Source organism: Cyprinodon tularosa, unplaced genomic scaffold, assembly GCF_016077235.1.
Source record: "Cyprinodon tularosa strain WSP-4 unplaced genomic scaffold, ASM1607723v1 ctg326, whole genome shotgun sequence".
Classification (NCBI taxonomy): Eukaryota; Metazoa; Chordata; class Actinopteri; order Cyprinodontiformes; family Cyprinodontidae; genus Cyprinodon; species Cyprinodon tularosa.
The window spans coordinates 324,943-345,845 of NW_024039037.1; the positions used below are offsets into that span (position 1 = coordinate 324,943).

The 20,903-nt window shown below is 37.4% G+C and overlaps 2 protein-coding genes across 7 annotated transcripts in view; both read left to right on the plus strand.

The window, feature by feature from the left end:
- Nucleotides 1-11,981, plus strand: part of frmpd4 (FERM and PDZ domain containing 4) — a 57,449-nt gene extending 45,468 nt beyond the window's left edge. For all 6 annotated transcript variants that reach the window (XM_038293422.1, XM_038293423.1, XM_038293424.1 and 3 more), the window contains 9 exons: nucleotides 1,034-1,153; nucleotides 1,380-1,516; nucleotides 1,764-1,890; nucleotides 2,946-3,035; nucleotides 3,128-3,310; nucleotides 3,409-3,532; nucleotides 3,629-4,600; nucleotides 6,503-7,666; nucleotides 10,276-11,981. In XM_038293422.1, the coding sequence (XP_038149350.1) occupies nucleotides 1,034-1,153; nucleotides 1,380-1,516; nucleotides 1,764-1,890; nucleotides 2,946-3,035; nucleotides 3,128-3,310; nucleotides 3,409-3,532; nucleotides 3,629-4,600; nucleotides 6,503-7,666; nucleotides 10,276-11,501 (4,143 nt within the window). In that variant the 3' untranslated portion in view covers nucleotides 11,502-11,981. The remainder of the gene's footprint in view (nucleotides 1-1,033; nucleotides 1,154-1,379; nucleotides 1,517-1,763; nucleotides 1,891-2,945; nucleotides 3,036-3,127; nucleotides 3,311-3,408; nucleotides 3,533-3,628; nucleotides 4,601-6,502; nucleotides 7,667-10,275) is intronic.
- Nucleotides 11,982-16,159: 4,178 nt separating this feature from the next.
- Nucleotides 16,160-20,193, plus strand: tlr7 (toll-like receptor 7). The gene is made up of 2 exons (XM_038293409.1): nucleotides 16,160-16,208; nucleotides 17,047-20,193. The coding sequence occupies exons 1-2, from the start codon at nucleotides 16,194-16,196 to the stop codon at nucleotides 20,191-20,193; spliced, it is 3,162 nt and encodes a 1,053-aa protein (XP_038149337.1). The 5' UTR covers nucleotides 16,160-16,193.
- Nucleotides 20,194-20,903: the final 710 nt, after the last annotated feature.

Consider the following 20,903-nt stretch of genomic DNA (forward strand, 5'->3'; position numbering starts at 1 on the left):
AGCCATTCCTTGGCTATCTTGGCTGTGCCTTTTGGGTCATTGTCATGATGTAAGACCCATCTTCAATTTTCTAAGTGAGGGAAGGAGGTTGTTCCCCAAAATCTCGCAATACATGGCCCCGGTCATCCTTTCCTTAATACAGTGCAGTCGCCCTGTCCTATGTGCAAAAAAACACCCCCAAAGCATGATGCTACCACCCCCATACTTCACAGTATGGTTGGTTTTCTTATGATGGTACTCATCATTCCTCTTCCTCCAAACACCATTAGTGGAATTATGACAAAAAAGTTCTATTTTGGTCTCATCTGACCACATGACTTTCTCCCATGGCTCCTCTGGATCATCAAAATGGTAATTAGTAAACGTAAGGCAGGCCTTGACATGTGCTGGTTTAAGCAGGGGAACCTTCCGTATCATGCATGATTTCAAACCATTAGGTGTTAGTGTATTACCAACAGTAACCTTGGAAACAGGGGTCCCAGCCCTTTAAGGTTGTTAACCAGCTCCTCCTGTGTAGTTCTTGGCTAATTTCTCACCTCTCTTAGGATCACTGAGACCCCACAAGGTGAGATCTTGCATGGAGCCCCAGTCAGAGGGAGATTGACAGTCATGTTTAGTTTCCTCCAATTTATAATGATTGCTCCAACAGTTGGCTTTTTTTTTATCAAGCTGCTTGGCAATCTCCCTGTAGCCCTTTCCAGCCTTGTGGAGGTGTAACATTTTTTTCTCTAGTGTCTTTGGACACCTCTTTGGCCTAACCATAATTGGATTCTTACTGATTGTATGGACAGGTTTCTTTATGCAGCTAACGGCTGTTCCAGATTTCATGACTATAGGTGTGAGTAGTAGTAGGAACACAGACTGCTCACTAAATCGAGAGCACGGCCATTTTTTGCTCAACTCTCTCTTCTTTAAAACTGACCCGTATCGGTATAAAGTAGGTACTAAAAATATTTGCAGCTATTAAACCATGTAAAATTTTGCAAGAGAATATTCTGACTAACCTAACCTTCTTTCTGGGATCATGCTTTAGGTGACACAGAGGCCGGGCTCACACAAGATGAAGTGCTTCTTTAGGATCACTTTTGTCCCAAAGGATCCCGTGGACCTGCTAAGGAGAGATGCAGTAGCCTTTGAGTACCTCTATGTTCAGGTATAAATGCAAGGATGCATTTATACCTATTGTTTTTAAGACTACTCAATGTTTATTTTATAATTGCAGTGTGAAAATACCCATGAATCTGAATATCTGTATTTGAAATTCTTTTCATTATTTAGATTTATTTATAAACACTCATTCTATGTGACCTGTTCTTTTAGATTTCAAAAGTATATTAAACTAATTGTTCCTCATTGCACTTCTCTTTCCCTCCTTATAGAGCTGTAATGATGTGGTACTGGAGAGATTTGGGTCAGAACTGAAATATGACACAGCTCTTCGTCTGGCTGCCTTGCAAATGTACATTCTGACCATTAATACTAAACAGTCTCAGAAAGTTTCCCTGAAGTATATTCAGTAAGTATATCAATATTCAAACTGCACTGTTTGACTGACATGAGTTTTTTTTTTTCTTTTTTCTATTCAATAACTTGCTCCAGAAGATACAACTACTTGGTGCAGTTGAGCAGATAATAACCTTACAGCTATGCCTCTGCTTCAATAGTTGGTTTTGAGATTATTTTATCCCTGATCAAAGCCCCCACTTTGAGTGATGAGAGCTACTTTTATTAAAGGATTATCTGTATTAACTGTGTGTCGACAGGAAGGAGTGGGGCTTGGCGTTATTCCTGCCACCAGCAGTGTTATCCAGTATGAAAGAGAAGAATATCAAGAAGGCCCTCACTCATATTCTGAAAACCAACCAAAATTTGGTACCACCTGGTAAAAAGGTAAAAAGCTACTTATTTATATTTATTTATGTGGGGTTGTTTTTCTATTTTACACATCTGACTCGATGACACCACCTAGTGGAGGATTAAGATATACAGTGAGTCATGAGCTTCACATAGATATATCCACTTACATTTCTCATGTTTTGTCATAGGACAATCAAAAAAAAAAGGTATATTTTATTGATGCTTTTGGTGATAAACACCTGAAGTTATTCATAACTTTGAAGTTAATTGTAATAACAAAATGTTTTCATGCTATTTCATTTACGAGTAACTGCTTTTTTATGTGTTTTTTTAACCACCTTTTACTTAGAGTGAACTGCAAGGATATTAAATGATTAATGATTAATTATACATTTATAGAGACCAAAACATGTTATGTTCCCTGTTGTAGGTTAGGCTGTGTTGTCAGGCTCTGCTGAACAGCTGCTCCATTCTATAGTCTTTTGCAGTTTTTGAAAGATTTCTTTCCAGGACTGTTTTTTATTTTCCCCATTCATTGTCCCATCAGCTCTAAGAAGCTTTTCCATCCAAGCATCCCCACAGCGTGACGCTGCCATCACCATGTTTTACAGTGTGTTCAGGATGATGCAGTATCGACTTTCTGTTATGGATAGCATTTTGCATGACAGAAAACAAAAAAAAAATTGCTGTTTATTTTTTTCATAAGCTCTACTATTTTCCTTGGTCTTTTTTAATTATGTTTTTTAACTAATGTTCCACAACAAACCACAGGGGAGCTGCATTTATACGAATGTTAATTACACCCAGGTGGACACTGTTTACAAATTTTGTGGCTTTTTTTTAGGTGAATTATACTTCAAGGTACAGCTAAAAAATGGGCTTTGTAAAGAGGCTGTTTGTGATTGTAATGTGGCGAAATATGTAAAAGTACAACAGGTATGAGAGCTTCAGCAAGGGACTATGAAAGGAAGCTGTTTGCTTGTGTTTATACAAGATGGTATTTCTTTATATCTTGCTTTAAAAACTTTAAAGTACTTACTTGAGTTTAATTCTGAAATTTTGTCTCCCTGTTTCTGTCCTCTCTGTAGCTGACTGCATTGCAAGCAAAGGTGCATTATCTGAAGTATCTCAGCGACTTGAGACTTTATGGAGGGCGTGTGTTTAAATCCACACTGGTGGTGAGTGAAACCATCTTGGTGTTTCGTGCGTGCATTTAAGTATCACATGCTATTAGGGTTCTATTTCTATGTTGTCTCTTTCCGTTTTACAGCAAGGAGAGAAACACACAGAGGTGACTCTGCTGGTGGGGCCCAAATACGGTATCAGCCATGTGATAAACACAAAAACAAATCTGGTGGCGCTTCTGGCTGACTTCAGTCATGTCAACCGCATTGAGATGTATTCTGAAGATGAGAAAAGGGTTAGAATGGAACTGCATGTTCTGGATGTGAAGGTAAATAAAAATTTTATTTCTGAAGTCAGTTTGTAAAAGCCCTCCTCCTGGTTATGTTTGATTGGAATGCCTGATTGGATTGTTTTCTTCTCTCAAAGCCAATCACTCTCTTAATGGAACCTATTGATGCAATGAATCTGGCCTGTTTGACTGCTGGATACTACAGGTTACTCGTTGACTCTCGGCGCTCCATCTTCAACGTGGCCAAAAAAACAGAAACGGGTAAGGGAGCAGTTTTGGTCTGTAATGGTCATGACTCATCAGAATGTGTTTTGTTTTTAAAAATACTTTAAACTCCTCTCTGTTCCTCTTTCCCAGGCCATGCTGCTAAACCAAAACAGAATTACCAAGCAATCGAGTGTGCCTACAGCATACCCCACAAAGGATGCGAGGATAGAAATAACCAGAGGTGCAGTCAAGATTACCTAGACCAGGGATGTAAATACCTCGACCAGAGCAGATGTGAAGTCCAGCCTGTATATGTGACAGAGATCCACCAACCGCAGCACTCAGTTCGCATGGCAGAAAGAGCCGAGTGCTGCAGAGTTCCTTGTTCACAAACTTATCTCAACTTCCCAATGCCTAAACCGCCAGACTCCTCCAGAAATGCAAAGGTGTCCTTCATATTTGGGGATCCCCCACTGGACAACATGAACCCCCAAAATCTGGGATACCAAAGACTGATGGACGAAGGGCCAGAGCTTGCAGACAGTTACAGCCCTATGTACAGGCGTCTTGAGGAGGATTATAAGATGATGGATGCCATAGAGGAGGGTTATCCATACTCCACCAAAATCTTTGGTCCTGCAGAGTGCATTGAGGAGCCCCTGTTACACGATATCTGTTATGCAGAGACAACGGATGATGCAGAGGATGAGGATGACATCAGCTGTGAGGAAGACCTGGTGATGAGTGAAATCGATAAGCCCACATTGCTGACCCTCTCAGGGTCTAGTGATGACATCATTGACTTGACCTCACTTCCTCCGCCTCCAGAGGTTAATGATGAGGAAGACAACGATGTACTTCTGCACTCTCTCAACATGGCCATTGCTGCTCCACCCCCTGGTTTTAGAGACAGCTCTGATGAAGATGAACAGCATGGGGCTGGGACTCAGGCCCAGAAGGCTGGCAATGATATCCCAATATCTCTAATAGACTCGGTGCCCACTCACCCAGCAGAGGGCCCTGGGCAGCCTCTAGATGATGCAGTTGTTTCCACCTTGCAGGCACTCGAGGCCCTGGCTGTTTCTGAAGAACAGAGTCCGGCACAGTCAGAGAGCAGCACAGGTTCTCCTTTCACTATCGTAACATTCATCCACTAACATTATGCCCACTTGGTCCATTCATTTTTGATTTTCTCTTATTGTTTTTCTTTTTGTTCATTCATTTTTTAAAAATAAACTCCATTCTGTTTAATGTTTCAAGTTATGATTTATTTTTCATTCATTTGGAACATTTGTACTTAACATTGTGTCATTCATGTCGTTTTCTGGATTGTTTTTACACAAAATGCAATGGGATAGATTTTTAACATGTTAAGGAAAATTGCAAAATAAATTAACTGAAACTGCTTTAAGTAAATGGGCCCAAACGTCTGACTTCCCTTTTATTTTCATTAAAAGGGCTGTGCTGTGCTAATCATTTTTGTAGCTGTTACTATTAGATAGACTGTTAAACCTTCGGACTCTCATTAAGGACATTTTTTCTCTACTTATTCTTTGTATATTTTGGCATATTAAGCAATGAGTGTGACTGAGGCAGAGTTATATTAAAGTAAGACATAAGAGTCGTTTTTGCATCAGAATGCTTTCATTATTTTTTTATTTCACTCCTTGCATGATACTGATTTGAATCCTAATTTATCCTAGAAGCAACAACTTAACGTGAAAACTAAGCCCCTTTCATGTGGAATATGCAAATACTCAGTTTCATTTTGATTTATTTCAATCAGTGTTCTTCACCATACAGTAGTCACACATTTTTTAGATTTGTTATTGGAAATTAGGTCCCATGTGGACTATTTCCCCAGAACATAGCTCTAAGAAAAGTAACTCTGTGGGCTTGGAAACACATTATGTACTATATCTTGGGATTTTAAAAGGCGTGGACACAGATATAGAATAGGATAGAAAAGATTAGATAAAGATAGATTAGAATGGAAAAGAACAGAATCAACTTTTTTGGTAGAAAGATAGACTAATAGAATATCAACAAAAATATGATAATAATATCTAGAATAGGTAGTTACTTTAAAATAGGTTTACCTAGTCAAACTTTTTACATATTCTTGATCCTTTGACAACTATATACTTAATTTAAAAGTCAAACAAGGTCACTCAATTAATTAGCTCAGCCATGAATTAAAACTTAGTTACATCCTTTGTTTTCAACCTTTTTTTTTGTTTTTTTGAGTAAGGCATATGTGTTCTACACGATTATTATTTTTTTCCCATCCATTCATCCATCCATCCATTGTTTGTAACCACTTCATCGTGTTTTGTGGGACTGGATCCAACTGTGGCAGGGAAAGAGATCCCAAGTCGGATAAATGGCACATGCAGTTCTAACAAAATAATAACATCACCTATAGCCCCTTTATGTATATGCTTTTAGTTCTAGTGGCCTGGAAATGCATGATGTCATAGAAAATTATGCTAAGGTATTACCTGACTGTGCATTTGACACGGCAGGGCATATAATTGTATCACCAGTTTGATACAACTCACTTCTTAAGCAACTGTCTACTTATTTTGACTTATTCCAATGCTTAAAAACATGCATCAAGCATTAAAACAATTTTTCATTCTGTCTATAAGGGTGAAAAAATACATGAAATGACCAGATTGAAAGTGACGCAAAAGTTTTCTTTAAAGACTTGGCAGGACTTGATGTTTCAATAATCCCATTTGCTTCCAAACATCTCAACTCATGAGACAGTGTATTCCAATATGCCAGAATACAGAACCATATTTAGAGCTTCTTAAATGAATTGTTGTTTTGTAAAACATAAGGTAGCAAGTTCTATTTTTATACTGATTCATATCCATTAATTGTCTCATCAGGCCCTCTTTTTATGTTGATTAACAGTAACGTTTCTATGAATTCTGGTGGAATTATCCTTTGATATTTCCCATGTGATTAAAAATAGATCTTTAATAAGGTATTTCTCTTTTTCTTTTTGGTACACAGGTGTGCAAATATCAAGAGCATTTAGCCCAGAGTCTTCAGATTCTGGCAATGAGACAAACTCCTCAGAGATGACTGAGAGCTCAGAGCTGGCTGCTGCTCAGAGACATTCAGAAAACCACTTGAGGATGCATGTAGCCATGACAGAAGGCTATCGTGTCATGAATGAAGAAAAGGCTGAGGTTTGCCCAACTGGTGATGAGAATCCAGAGGAAGCAAAATCCTCTGCAGTAGCATCTTCTCAGATTTTCCACTCAGATGGTGGTGAGATGGAACCAGATACTATGGAAATCAAATCAGTGAGTGAATTCTTCACTAAGATGCACATGGGCTCCTTAATGAGCAGGCAAAGAGGAAAGCAGAGAGAGGCGGAGAGGAGTATCCAAGGAGATACATGCAGCCCCTCGGAAAAATCTAATTTGACTTCTCAAGATTCTGCAAAAGAAGAACTCCCTCATCTTGTAGGGAAGTACAATGCTTTCACTGTGAGAGATTCCTATTACATGAATCAACTTGATCTAGGGAGAACTCACTGCAAAGACAGGCATCAAAAATGGCAGCAGAGAGCACCGGGAAGCAAAATGGCAGAGAATCTTGCACCAGAATGTGCGAATGACTCACAGACATCCCACGCAGACAGGCTGACAGCAAAGGGAGAGAACCAGGATTCAGATGAAAGAAACCAACAGTTAAATGCCCATCTTCTCTCCCCATCCAAGGGGCCCTTTCCTGCTGAGAGTGATGCTACTTCACAGGACAATAAGCAGAAGCAGATCAAGCTTTCACAGTCAGAACAGGATGTCACACGGATGTATGAATACCACGTTAACAAGCGCATGTCATCGATACAAAGTGAAGAGGTCCATTCTCTGCAGAGCTCACAGTGCTCCTCCATAGACGCTGGTTGTAGTACTGGCAGTAGCAGTTGTGTCACTCCAATGGATTCTCCCCTTTGTGCAACCGACAGTATGCATGTGCTATCAGAGTCTTCACTAAAGGGGATTAGTTATGCAGCCGGAGCTGAGGAGAAGGCCTATGGGCCCACTGTTCAGGGAAAAGCAGGGCATCCAATGGACCCCACCCTGATAAGGAAAATCCATGCAGCTACCAGTGCTGAACCAGGGTTTGGAACAAGTCACAAAATCCCCAAGATAAAGGAAACTACAGGTAAGACAAAAAAACAAGAGAGAATTATACAGTACTTGGTTTAACTGTAGAAGTATCATTAAACAGATAAAAAAGGAATTCAGTAAGCAATCGAATTTACCAACCATTCCATTCTAGATGCTGAGATATTTTATATCAGACATTGATCTTGGTGTTTGGATTCAAAAAATGTTTTTGCATAATAAAAAGATACAGAAACTGTTGCAAACTATTTTAAAATCTGTTGTTGATTGGTTGGTTGGTTGATGGTTGTCAGAGAAGCTACAACCTTTTGCTTACCAAGTGAGAAAAGAAACCATGGATTCTAGCCATATTAAATTTTATGCTTTAAAATAGTTAATATTTACTCAAGTCATTAAGCAGGACATTTCATTATTTCCTGCACTAATCAGAAGCTATTAAATAATGTCATTGTCTTACATTAATGTCCTAGTGTAAACACACAGCTATGAGGAACTAATATTGATATTATTGAAGCTTTCCTTCTCTGCACATATACAACTGCTGCAAGCAACATCATATCCATCTGAGCCAGACTGTCATAGGCTTTTTTTTAAAGTAAAAAAAACATATATTCATAATATAAGCGCAACAACTTAGTAGTGTCATATTTACAGTATACTCAGTATACATACATTACTTATTCTCACATGACACTATGCAGATACAGACTATATTGATGAAGGTTTAATGACCTTGGCACATTGAGGGGAGTGGCGGCCTAGTGGTTAGGGCATTGGGCATGGAAAACTGAGGTTGCGAGTAGTGTTGCGCCGATGCCATTTTTTGGCCCCGATACCGATACCTGATACCTGACTGTCTAGTATTGGTCGTTATTTATACCATACCGTGTGTGTGTATATCAAGAACTGCACCCTACTGAGTGGATGTAAAATAATTGCCATCATGGCTTTGTCAAGCTGCTGCCTACCTCTGTGAAGCAGGAAAAAGATTAATACAAAGTGAATCCAGTAGAACTTTTTATTGCCTGCCTGGAATGAGTGACAATAGTTGAATTAACTTTTGGCTCTCAAAATGGTATCAGTGAACTTTTTGCTGGTACTCTCCGATACCGATACCACCATTTTAGTGCAGTATCAGGGCCCTGCCCGATACTGGTATCGGTGCAACACTAGTAGTGAGTTCGAAACCCACTCCCATAGACTGCCATTCTGGTTCTCTGAGCAAGACCCTTAACCGCTTATTACTCCCGGAGCGCCCCACGATGGCAGCCCACTGCTCCCCAAGGGGATGAGATAAATGCAGAGGTCAATTTCTCCAATGTGAGATCAATAAAGTTCAATTATTATTTTATTTCTGGTTAAAAATAAATGGTGCAGCTATTAAAAATCAAAACAAAAACTTTACAAATTTGTATTAAGTAGCCTTTAGTGTCACTCTGTGCCAAGGCCTGCTCCTCTCAGGGGGCAAAGTCTAAAGGATTTTACAGCACAGTCATTTGTGACACAGAGAGTTTTGTAATATAATGTAACTTGAATATGAAATATGAAACATTTCATCAAGGTGCCCCGTACCACATTTATAAACCAAGCTTTAATTTAGGAGTGTAACATTTAGAAAGTAGCCAAGAGGTAAAATATAGCTTAAAAATGTTTGCCCCTCCCTGATTCTTTTATATTTTTCATATCTGTTACACTTCTATGTTTTTAGAACACCAAACTAATTAAAATAGCAGTACAATGCAACAGTAGCAAAAGCTAAATGTAGAATTATAAATATGGTTTCATTGCCATTTTTTTTTCTTCAGTAAAAAGGGAGAAAGAAAATCCAATTCTTCTCAAACTTACTTCAAGCAACTAAGAAAAAAGTTTTGGGACAGAAATTCGCTGCCATTTTTTGTCAAATATCGGCCAAAAATGTAAACTGAGCAACATTAACATAGTTAGAAAAAAAAATTACTGTGAGCTAAAGTCATGGCATTAGCTTGCAATCTTAATCAGTTAATAATTAAATCTATTGTGTTTTAAGATATTGTTGAGGTTCTGACTAAATGAGATGCTGAGGTACAAACAGATCAACAAACATGTTTCCTGTGGTTCATGTTGTTCTGCATTAAAAATCTAATAGTTGTTTAAAACATTTACATAGTATCTTTGTTTAATCTGTCAAAATAGTGGAAGAGCAACTTCATAGAGTATGTTAGCTGTATGTGAATTTTTGTGTACTGCTATGTGAGTTATCATCACTTGTGGTTTATTTGTCAAGTTAAACAGAAATCATAAGTCACATAAATCTTCTGTATTGACAGAAAAAAATATACATTTTCTGTCAGTTCTGCTTTAAATTTTTAAGAGGGCTTTGCAAGAAACATTAATCAATCAAGGCCTGCCACTGGTCGGCATACGATTGTCTAATTTGCTGCTTTTGTTAGTCTGCAACTGAACAGGTATACTTAATAAAAATTATTGGTGTTTGTGTATTGCCCTGATAAGCAAGGTGATGTCCTTGGTGGCTATTATAAAACAATTATTATATAGTCTATTATCTCTTTTGTTTATGATAATCTTATCATATGCAGAAAAAGGAATGTTTGACTGCTGCAGGGAGATATTTAACAATTCTCTTTTTTTCTAATACCCCTAGTGTAGCTTGCACACAGCTGAAGAAGGCTGGGAAAGACTCATCTTTCTTTATCTGTGATAAGACCAGTACCACCTCCACAATCATGTCACCGTCATCATTACGAAGTAGCACGGAGCCTGTTGAGGTAACACTGGCCAGCCTTGAGCCTGAACCATCTCCAAGCAGCCCAACATCAAGCAGCCTCAGGAAGCTGCACAAGGTTCGGATGCTCAGGAGGAGCTGGAGCACGTTAATGCCGGGTTCCAGGAGCTTCGAAACACTAAAGGAAATGACCAAAGCCACACTTACTGGAAAGACTGTTGGTCAGAATGTGCAGTTTCCAGAGTCCCCAAAAGTGAAAAGGGCATTTTCTGCCAAAACCTTACCTAAAAGCTTGTCCCAGGCTTCAGTCAGCTTTGATTCAACTGGAAGAGGACTGTTAACCGGAGCCTCACTGTTGGAGTCAGAATCATTGGCTCCAATACCAGGTGGAACAGCGAGGTGCCATGGGTCATTTAGTCACTGCTTCCTTAGGAGAAAGCCCACTCTTCAAAGTAATTATAAAGATAAGGAGATGTATTCAGAAATCATGCTCCCTAGTAGCGTGACTTCCTTCAGTGACCAGGAAAAACCAGTCGAGGAAGCAGGACTTAACACTGATCAAACCAACATACCCACATGCTTAAATGAAATGAGTTTCAAAGACAGGCTTGCTTATATACAATCCATGAAGGGAAAAACTTACAGCTTTCATACAGGGTTTGCACTTGCACGGAAGGATGCCTTAGAAATGATTAATGTGTTGCACTGCAGTGTCAGAAACAAGTCTTTCGACATGTCGGAGGTTGGTGAGACCAACACGGAGACACTGTCCCAGGTGCTGCTTGCGCAGGCCAGAGTACTAAATGGTGCCTGCAGTCAGATGGCCACAGAGTACAGCAGCCCTGAGGAGCTGCTCCTCACTCTGACCCACAGCTTCCACACACTGTGCTGCTTAGCACAAGCCTGCATGTCACTGGTGGAGGGCCTAAGCACTGAAAATATACGCAAGGAAGTGGTGGCAAAGGTGGACGAGGTCATCATTAACTACATATATTTGCTAAAAGCTGCTGAGACAGCCGCGGGAGGGTCTCCTGGTGACCAAAATGTGAATGCATTAATACATTACTCGGCCACCATGTCTTTTGTTATAAACACACTAACTATCTCACTGAAATCACTGCTCAACAAAAAAACTGTTACTGTGTTATGATTGTTGAGTTTTAAGCCATACATAAGAGACATGGGTTTACCAACCAATGTGAACTGCTGTGAATAAAATCTTGCCTTGTGTATACAATGTTTTGTTATCTACAGAGGAAAATTAATTATAGCAACATAAGTTTTAAAGAGATTATATCTAGCCCTCTATTAAGGAGTATAATATGACTTTCCCCTAAAATATATTCTCAGATAATACATAGCAAGGATTATTTTATTGATATATTTATTTCTTTAGAAGATCAAGATGTAAATTATTTCAACCTGAAAAGCACCTTCTTTATAAACTGTAAAAAAATATACAGTAAATTGTGTTGGAGAAATAAACTACTGTATATCAAGTTTTAGACAATTCATTGCACAGGACAAGATGTTATAAAATTACAGACCTGCATACATATTTGTTGAGTCACTTGATTTAATTAATATTTTACACATGAATATTTTCCTGTATTTTTGTCAACATCATTAAAGAAGTTAAAACTTTTAAAAGTATTCTCTCATTTATTGTTGTCAATTTGTGTTTTACTATTTTTTGGTCTGGTTTCATATTTTCTTGTTGCAGTTTTAAAGTGACGCACACAAATTACACATTTTTGAAGTTTTGTTGTTATATAGGCTGTTTGAAAAACTGCATTCTCTGTGAGTGAGTTTTCCTTTTTTTTTTTTTAAACACCCAAGTTTAGCAACTAGGTTTAATAATTCAAGATTTTAGAAATCGCTCAAGTCTGAGTGGTGGTAATGCATTTGCATTAATAATGATGATGGTCTGTTTCAACTTGCATGAGTCTGTTGCAAAGAGAAACATTTCAGAAAGCAAAATCAAGAGATAAATAAGGCAACACCCAGTCAGAGTGTGTCAGGCTGCAGAAATATAGCTGTAAGTCACAAACTAACTAATATAATAATATGCCAATCATGACCCATGAGCAGTGGCTCAGGGTATCAAATGAGGGTACATGGAAAACCTGTAGTAAATATATTTTTTTTTTATCTTCATGTAACATTAAACCATATTATTGTTGTTGAAGTTTTAAATGAATGGCTAGTCTGAAAAAGACTAATACCGCAGCCATGTCAACCATCATCAGTGGTTAAATGGTAAGTCATTAGCAGTCAATAGAAACATTTGTCAGGTTTGCATTGGGTGGTTACAGACACACCATTTATTATTTACAAGGTAAATGGGGGTTAACATGAAAAGCTCAATGAGAAAGGAACAAGTAAAGCAGCTTTGATCTGTGCAGAGGTCAGATTTAAAATTAAAACTAAAATGTAACAATTTAAGATAATGCAGCTTTTTTTTTTCACCAATAGCACTTTTTTGCATTGCTGTCCTTGTTTTTCAGGAAATTACTCAAAATTTTCAGGGGTTTAAAACTCCATCCTTCCATGGCACATGTCCTGCAACTTTTTTCATGTGTTTCAAGCAGGGGGGTGAGCTGACTCAATACTATACAGGGGCACAATAGGGCACCAAAAAAAATGAGTGTGAGCAAGGCCTGCGAGCAAAAATTTTTTGGGGGGCACAGAAAATTAATGCAAGCACACGAGCAAATATTTTATAGCACTTATTTATTATTATAAAGCGTCATAAATAAATTGTACAATCAGACTGTTATTTTCTGCATCATTAAATATCTACCTGAGCCAAACTGAATTGAAATTGCCCACTTGTGAACTTAATTGTATATCTCTAATCTACCGGTACTACTGATGAAGGCACAATTTATCATCATTAAATAACTGTCAGCAAACATGAACTTGAAACCTGAAAACTTGAAATGTGCAACTGTAAAAGGAAAAACAAAAAACACCTCTACATACATACATGTCTGCATTTATCATTTCTATTTGGGCCCATCCTATGATGGCGTGATGGGGATGATCCTATGAGGTGTGTATATCAGGGCCAGAAATATGGGACAGCTGGATGTTCATTTTTTTTAACAGTAAATGGTAGCATCCCGGGCGGGCTTCATTTTTGCAAAGCTGTCCTTCAATTGTGACTGGCTTATTTTGGAGAGTTCGCCTCTCTCAAGTGGAGTGGAGCTGTGAAAGCGGAAAATTAATTAATTAAAAAATCAGTGCCCCAGGCATACCCAGGCACCGCAGATCCATAACAGGGCACATGCCCCTGTGAAAAGGGTCTGCCGACGCTGATGGTTTCAAGTCCAAGACATCTCATGATTTTAAGTTCCAGAGTTCTGCTGTCAACCTATTCTGGTGATTCAAGTGTGCTGATAGAGATATTCCCCTCATAATGTTAAATGTTATAAACTTAATATATATCTGTATGTGCATGTGTCTAATACAATTAATGACATAAAAAATTCCCAAGAAATTATTTCATATGAATGCAGAAAACAAAAAACAGCAACAACAAAAACAACATATTGTTCCCATTAGGTTAAGACTCCAGCCACTATAGATTTATATAAGCCAAGAGTTATGTAGAGCAGCTATGTAGAGAACAATGTATACAACATTATTCTCTGAAACGTTAAAAGGTTTTTGGCTCAAAGTGGAAAGTTTAACATAGATTCATTTCATTTAGTACTTTTATGAGTTTGTTGCAAAGTTATTAAAGTTCATAATTGTATAAAAATCAGAACAATGTTATTTTTATCTATGTGACTTATGTAGGGCATTTTGTAGTACTCAAATTAAAGCTACAGTGTGTAATAATTACAGGGCTATACAGTCAGAAATGTAATATATTATACATAACTATGTTATTTATCATCATCTACGAGCTCAGCCTCTTGACCTTAATATTTGCGTTGCCTTAGAATTCGTTATTTATAATTACATAGGAGCGGGTCTCGCAGCCATGGAGGCAGACATCTTTGCGCTACGGCAGCGCAGAGCCAACAAACTAGCGATTGCGAGATCGCCCATTACGCTCGAAAGTAACTACAGCAAGTTGTTTAAGTCTACATGAAATATATACCCTACACAGACTAATGAAATACTATCTGTAAAATTATCTATGTAAACAAACCTCATCACTTGAGAAGGTAGGTGATGCGGACGTCGTGGAAGACATTTTTTCCCGTAACGCTCCCCGTACTGTCTGGGGGGAGAAGCGGTGGGGGGGAGATGTTCATGTTGCTGCGGTCTGCAGTCTAGACGTTAGATGTCGCTGAAAATTACACACTGTAGCTTTAAAATATAAAACTAAATACCAAGAAACACAAGTATTCAATTGTTTTTTATTTTTTTAATATTTGTTTTGTTCTCTTTTTGTTGCTTTTTTGTTTTTTTTAACCAAAATAATTAAACAACTCTCTAAGTATCTAGCAATGGGTTTACCAAGTTATTATATGCAGAAAAGACAGTTAGGTGCACAAAAAAGTCCAGCTTAGATTTAGCTCACTATGTCTTCTATAGTAAAAGAACTTGAATTGACTTTCTCTCTTTAATATATTTGTTCTGTCTAATATTGAGCAAAGAGTCCAATAAGAGACAGTTTTCTGTGGCTTTCTGCATTTGGCTGAGGATCTGTCATGCACACTATGTGAACAGGTGAGCATGTAGGTCGCTCAGCCTTGAAGCCACAAAGGAGCCACAAATGACAAAAAAAAAGATGTTGCAGCTTTGAAATGTAAATTTTATACCCAAAGCTCAACCCTAGATTTCACTTTCCCTTGTAACTTTCAGAGAAATGAAACCAATCTTTTGGAGGCATTACTGTGCCATTATATTGTATAGCTTGAGAAAGATTCTCAAATTCTTTAACCCCATATTATAATTAGAATATATGTTTATGATCTCCATAGATGTTTACAAAAAAAAAAGAAGAGAAACAAATCCACTATGGTAGAAGATGAATAATTTTGATGTGTGAGGTGCAGGTGGGTAGTACCTACTTACATTTACTGTACTTTAGTAACTTTTGAACAAAATATACTATTAGATGTATTCTTATTGCCCTCTACTTTATACCTTATCTTGAATAAGATCTGAATGAAATATTGCAACTCTTACTTAAGTAAATTGTTTGCCTACTCCATAAATCCAAATTAACTTCACTAAATAACATAAATTTAATTTAAAAAAGGTTCTTCAGACTGTGTTTTTTAAACAAATGCTTGATTGAACCTAGCAAGAGATTTAAAGCTCAAGCTAATATACAGAAAGAAGTAAATATTGTTACTTAAGGTTCTGGTTTCATAGGTTTTATACTGAAATGTTTATGGGTTGGGAAAAATGTATTTTTGCCTGAAATTGTTAGTTTCCAATTGCATAATTTGTTTTCTTTTATTTATTTTATAAAACTACTTTAAATACCAAAATTTGTACTTCAATTTACATATTGGCACGTCTTTATTATGTAGTTTTAAACATAAGATCTAATGATGAGTTATTCACTACCCGAGTAGACTCTTTATAAAATAATTTTTTACTACATCAATAATTATTGGATGGCTACTTTTTACTCTTATTTAAGTAAAAAAAAAAAATGAAATAGTGTTACTTTTACTTGTGTATGATTTTTGGGTGCTCTACCCACCACTAGAACAATAGGGAAGTGATGCTGGTCAATTATACACATAATTGGTTTACACAGCCACCTGCTAGTTTCATGTGTTTTCTTGAGCTGACAGCAGAGCAGCTCTTTCAGTATTATTCTTGCATTAACCAAAGCAGAAGGACTTTGTCACATATTCTGACAAAAATAATGTCCCTCCACCTGGTGAGTAAACAACAATTCTTGAATAATCAGATATATTCTATATAGAGCTGAACTCTTTTCGATTAGATTAGGAATGTAATTTTGCAAAGATATGACTCAATACATTAATAAAGTATGAATTAAAAATAAATGTTTCAATCATATGATTCTGGAGTGCAACACATTTTGTAACATGGAGTCATTAGACAGAGTATATTTCAAGCATTTATTTCTGTTAACACTTATCATGTTGGCTTATAGCTGATAAATTGTTATATTTTGCAATTATAGTGGAGACATCTGGCCAAACTTTTATCCGCCAGATGACTGCTGGAAAATTTTGTATTCATTTTTTTTTTTTTAAAGCAGTCTTTTCAAAAGACTCTGGATACAAACATATTGACAGAGTGGTGAGTGAAAGGAAAAAAAATGTCTTAATAAACAACGATAAAAACAACCTTTAGAAAGATTGTCAATATAAGCCCAAAGTTTATTGACAATTACAGTATAGACTGCAGCTAGATCTAGTTTTTCTATGAGGAGGACAAAAGAATGAAATATTCATTTAAGATTAATTTTAACTCAACCTTAGCTTAATGAACCTCTCAGTAAATAAACAAGCTGAATGCCACCATCTCATGCAGCATTTTTGGAAAATGAACACAAACTAATGGTTGAAATATACTTTTGTGTATAAAGACCTATGTAATATGCTTTATAGGAATATATTTACTGAAATGAAACACATAGAATGTTGAAAATGCTTTCTATGCTTTTTAATGTGTTTTAAAATGTTTGAAATATCCATGCATAATTAGCACTTTGTATGTGTCTCATGAAATCCCCTGTTTTTGTACAGATTTGTGCAGCCCTGCTGGGCTTAGGCTCATATTACGTGGAAACAACAGGGAACATCTCTTACCCAAAAACTCTACCATGCGATGTTAGCGAGGTCGACAATGGGACTGCGGTGAAAGTGGATTGCACTGAAAGGTATCTCAAGGAAGTTCCCATCGCCATCCCAGGAGAGACTACCAATCTGACTCTCACCATCAACCATATTCCAAACTTGAACTCGACCTCCTTTCAGGGTCTTGACAACCTAACAGAAATTGACATGAGGTGCAACTGTGTACCCATCAAAATCGGCCCAAAGGACAACATGTGCACAAAGAGTTTGACAATTAAGGAGGATACCTTTACTGCACTAAGGAATTTGCGAGCACTCTATCTAGATGGGAATCAACTTGACAGCATTCCTAGAGGCTTGCCATCAAATCTTGTCCTATTGAGTTTGGAAGTAAATCATATTTTCCACATTTCTAATGAAAATCTTTCGGAGATCCAACATGTTCAGGTACTTTACTTGGGACAAAACTGCTATTATCGCAACCCCTGTAATGTTTCTTACTATATAGAAGACGGTTCATTCTCAAAAATGGAAAACTTATCAATATTGTCTCTTAAGTCAAACAACTTATCCTTTATTCCACATAGATTGCCTGCAAGTCTAAAAGAGTTATATCTATACAATAACAACATTCAAAAGATCTCTGATCAGGATTTTGAAAACTTGACAAACCTTGAGATTTTAGATATTAGTGGAAATTGTCCACGGTGTTACAACGCCCCTTTTCCATGCACCCCGTGCCCAAACAACAGTCCACTACAAATCAGTAAGGGAGCTTTTAAATTGTTGACAAAACTGAAAACATTACGTTTGCACAGTAACTCCCTGACATCCGTGCTGCCTGAATGGTTTACTAGTCCAAAGGATTTGAGAGTGCTTGACCTCTCATCAAACTTTTTAGCCAGAGATATTGGATCCACCACCTTTCCTCTGTCCTTGGGCAAGCTAGAAGAATTGGACCTGTCTTTTAACTACGAGCTCCAGAGGTATCCTGAAACTCTGAGACTGAGCGACAGTTTTGCCTCCCTCAAGTCTCTCAAAATTCTCAGGATAAAAGGCTATGTGTTTCAGCAACTAAAGCCAGAGAGCATCGCTCCTTTAAAACCTCTACTAAATTTAGAGGTTGTAGATCTTGGCACGAACTTTATCAAAATGGCTAACCTCAGCATTCTGATGGAGTTAAAAAGCTTTCAAATAATCAGCTTATCTGATAACAAAATATCTTCCCCTTCTGATTCTCAAAATGTGTTTAGTTTTAATGGTGGTGAGCCCATGCAATGGTCCCCCATGTCAGCTGCTGATCAGTTCAAAAACAAGGAAGTGAGAGAGATTCATTACTTCAGATATGATGAATATGCTCGCAGCTGTAAATATAAAGATAAGGAACTTGGAATCGTTACTTTATTTGTCAAGAAGGAATGCAGCAAGTTCGGCAAAACATTAGATGTGAGCAGAAACAACATATTTTTTTTGCATTCAAGGTTTTTAAATCTTAAGGAGTTAAGGTGCCTCAATCTATCTGGAAATGCAATGAGCCAAAGCCTGAATGGAACTGAGTTTAGCAATCTGACTAATTTGCAGTACCTGGACTTCTCATCAAATCGGCTGGACCTACTTTACTTCACTGCATTCAAAGAGCTAAAAAATCTAGTCATATTGGATATAAGTAAAAATAATCATTACTTTGAGTCAGAGGGGTTGACTCATATGCTCAATTTTACTAAGAATTTACCAAAACTCAAAATACTCTTGATGAATCACAATAAGATTTCTACTTCCACCAACACAGAAATGGAAAGTGAATCTTTAGAGAGGTTAGAGTTCAGAGGAAATAGGCTGGATATGCTATGGAGAGATGGAGACACAAGGTACATCAACTACTTCAAAAAGTTGGTTAATCTGAGAGTGCTTGACATCTCTTCAAACAACCTTCGATCAGTTCAACGAGAAGTCTTCAGAGGATTGCCAGACAAGCTTTCTGATCTCTACATTAAAAAGAACAAATTGTCCTTTTTTGCATGGGGGGAACTCCAACTTTTGCACGATCTAAAAGTATTAGACCTCAGTGGAAATTACCTTACCTCTGTGCCAAGAATGCTGTCAAACTGTACCTCATCACTTGAGAAACTTATTTTACATGACAACAAAATCAAAAAACTTACACCCAATTTCCTCCAAGATGCTTTTAATTTAAAATATCTGGATCTTAGCTATAATCTTATAAGGTACATTGAGCAATCCAGCTTCCATGATGAAGTCATTAAGCAAATGGACATGTTGCTTCTGCACAAAAACAATTACATGTGCACATGTAATGCCTCGTGGTTCATCACTTGGCTAAACAAGACTAACGTAACCATCCCCCGCCTGGGAATAGATGTTAGCTGTGCTTCTCCTGGAGTACAGAAAGGTCATCTTGTGGTCTCAGTGGACCTACAGGCCTGCCAGCACTCCCTCATGTCAATCATCCTTTACACTCTCATGACCTCCCTACTCCTTGGCTTTCTTACTCTGTCCATCTCTAGTCATCTCTTCCTATGGGATGTCTGGTACATTTATCACTTCTGCAGGGCCAAGCTCAAGGGTTATTTACGCCTGCATTCTCAAAATGAAGTCTACGACGCCTTTGTGATGTATGACAAAAATGATCCTGCAGTATCAGAGTGGGTGATGAAGGAGATGTGCCCTCATTTAGAGGAACACGGAGACCACCGATTGACCCTGTGTTTGGAGGAGCGAGACTGGGTCCCTGGTTGTCCACTGATTGACAACCTCTCGCAGAGCATCCACAAGAGCAAAAGAACTGTATTCATTCTGACAAAACAATACATCAAAGAGGGTCATTTTAGGACAGCATTCTACATGGCCCATCAAAGACTAATGGATGAAAAAAATGATGTCATCATTTTGATTTTTTTACAAAAGGTGTCTTGCAATTCAAGGTATCTCCGCTTACGAAAAAGACTGTACAAGCGGTCTGTGCTCGAGTGGCCAACAAACCCTCAGGCACAACCATACTTCTGGTTCAGACTCAGGAGTGTATTAGCTACTGAGAGCCACAAACAATATAGCAATCTCTTCAAAGAAATTCTCTGAAGACTTCATAATATACATGTATTGTAGGTTACATAGACGTATTGTTACAAAAAAAATAAGCCAGGAATTTTTTTACATGCATTTTGCAATATGTTTGTAAATAAACAGGAAGTTGTTTTTTTTTTTTTTTTTTTTTTTACAACTGACATCAATTAAAATTGCAATCAATCTCAATAAACTATTTTTAATGTTTTAAAGTTATACTGCTTACAAAAAGACATTTATGCTATCTACATTTTGCATTACTGGAAACATGAACTGCAGCCTTTTTTTGTGTTATAACACATGATTCTAAAAATGGTTTTACTTGATAAGGTTGTGAGCAAGGAAATGACCAACGTGTACAGTTACAGTTCTGCAATTCATGTGCTTTTTCTGTCATGTTCAGTCTTGCTGAGCACATTTCAGTGTACTTCTTTAATATTTTTTCATAGAATGTGACTGAAAAGTAGAAGAAAAAGTAGTAAATTATTCTTGTAGGTATCATTGACAGATACCTTTTAGATCTGAAAGATTTTAATGTGCTAGATTTAGATGCTCAAGGATTTTGTGTGCGTTGTGGGTTTAATCTAGCATGTACAATGGTGAGTTTTCCTTTACAATTTTCTTTGTACCCATTATAAGAGAAATAATGTTTTTTGCAATGCTTAACTTTTGTGATTTCAGCATTGTTTTCATTATCTAATTGAATAATTAGACTTTATTTGATT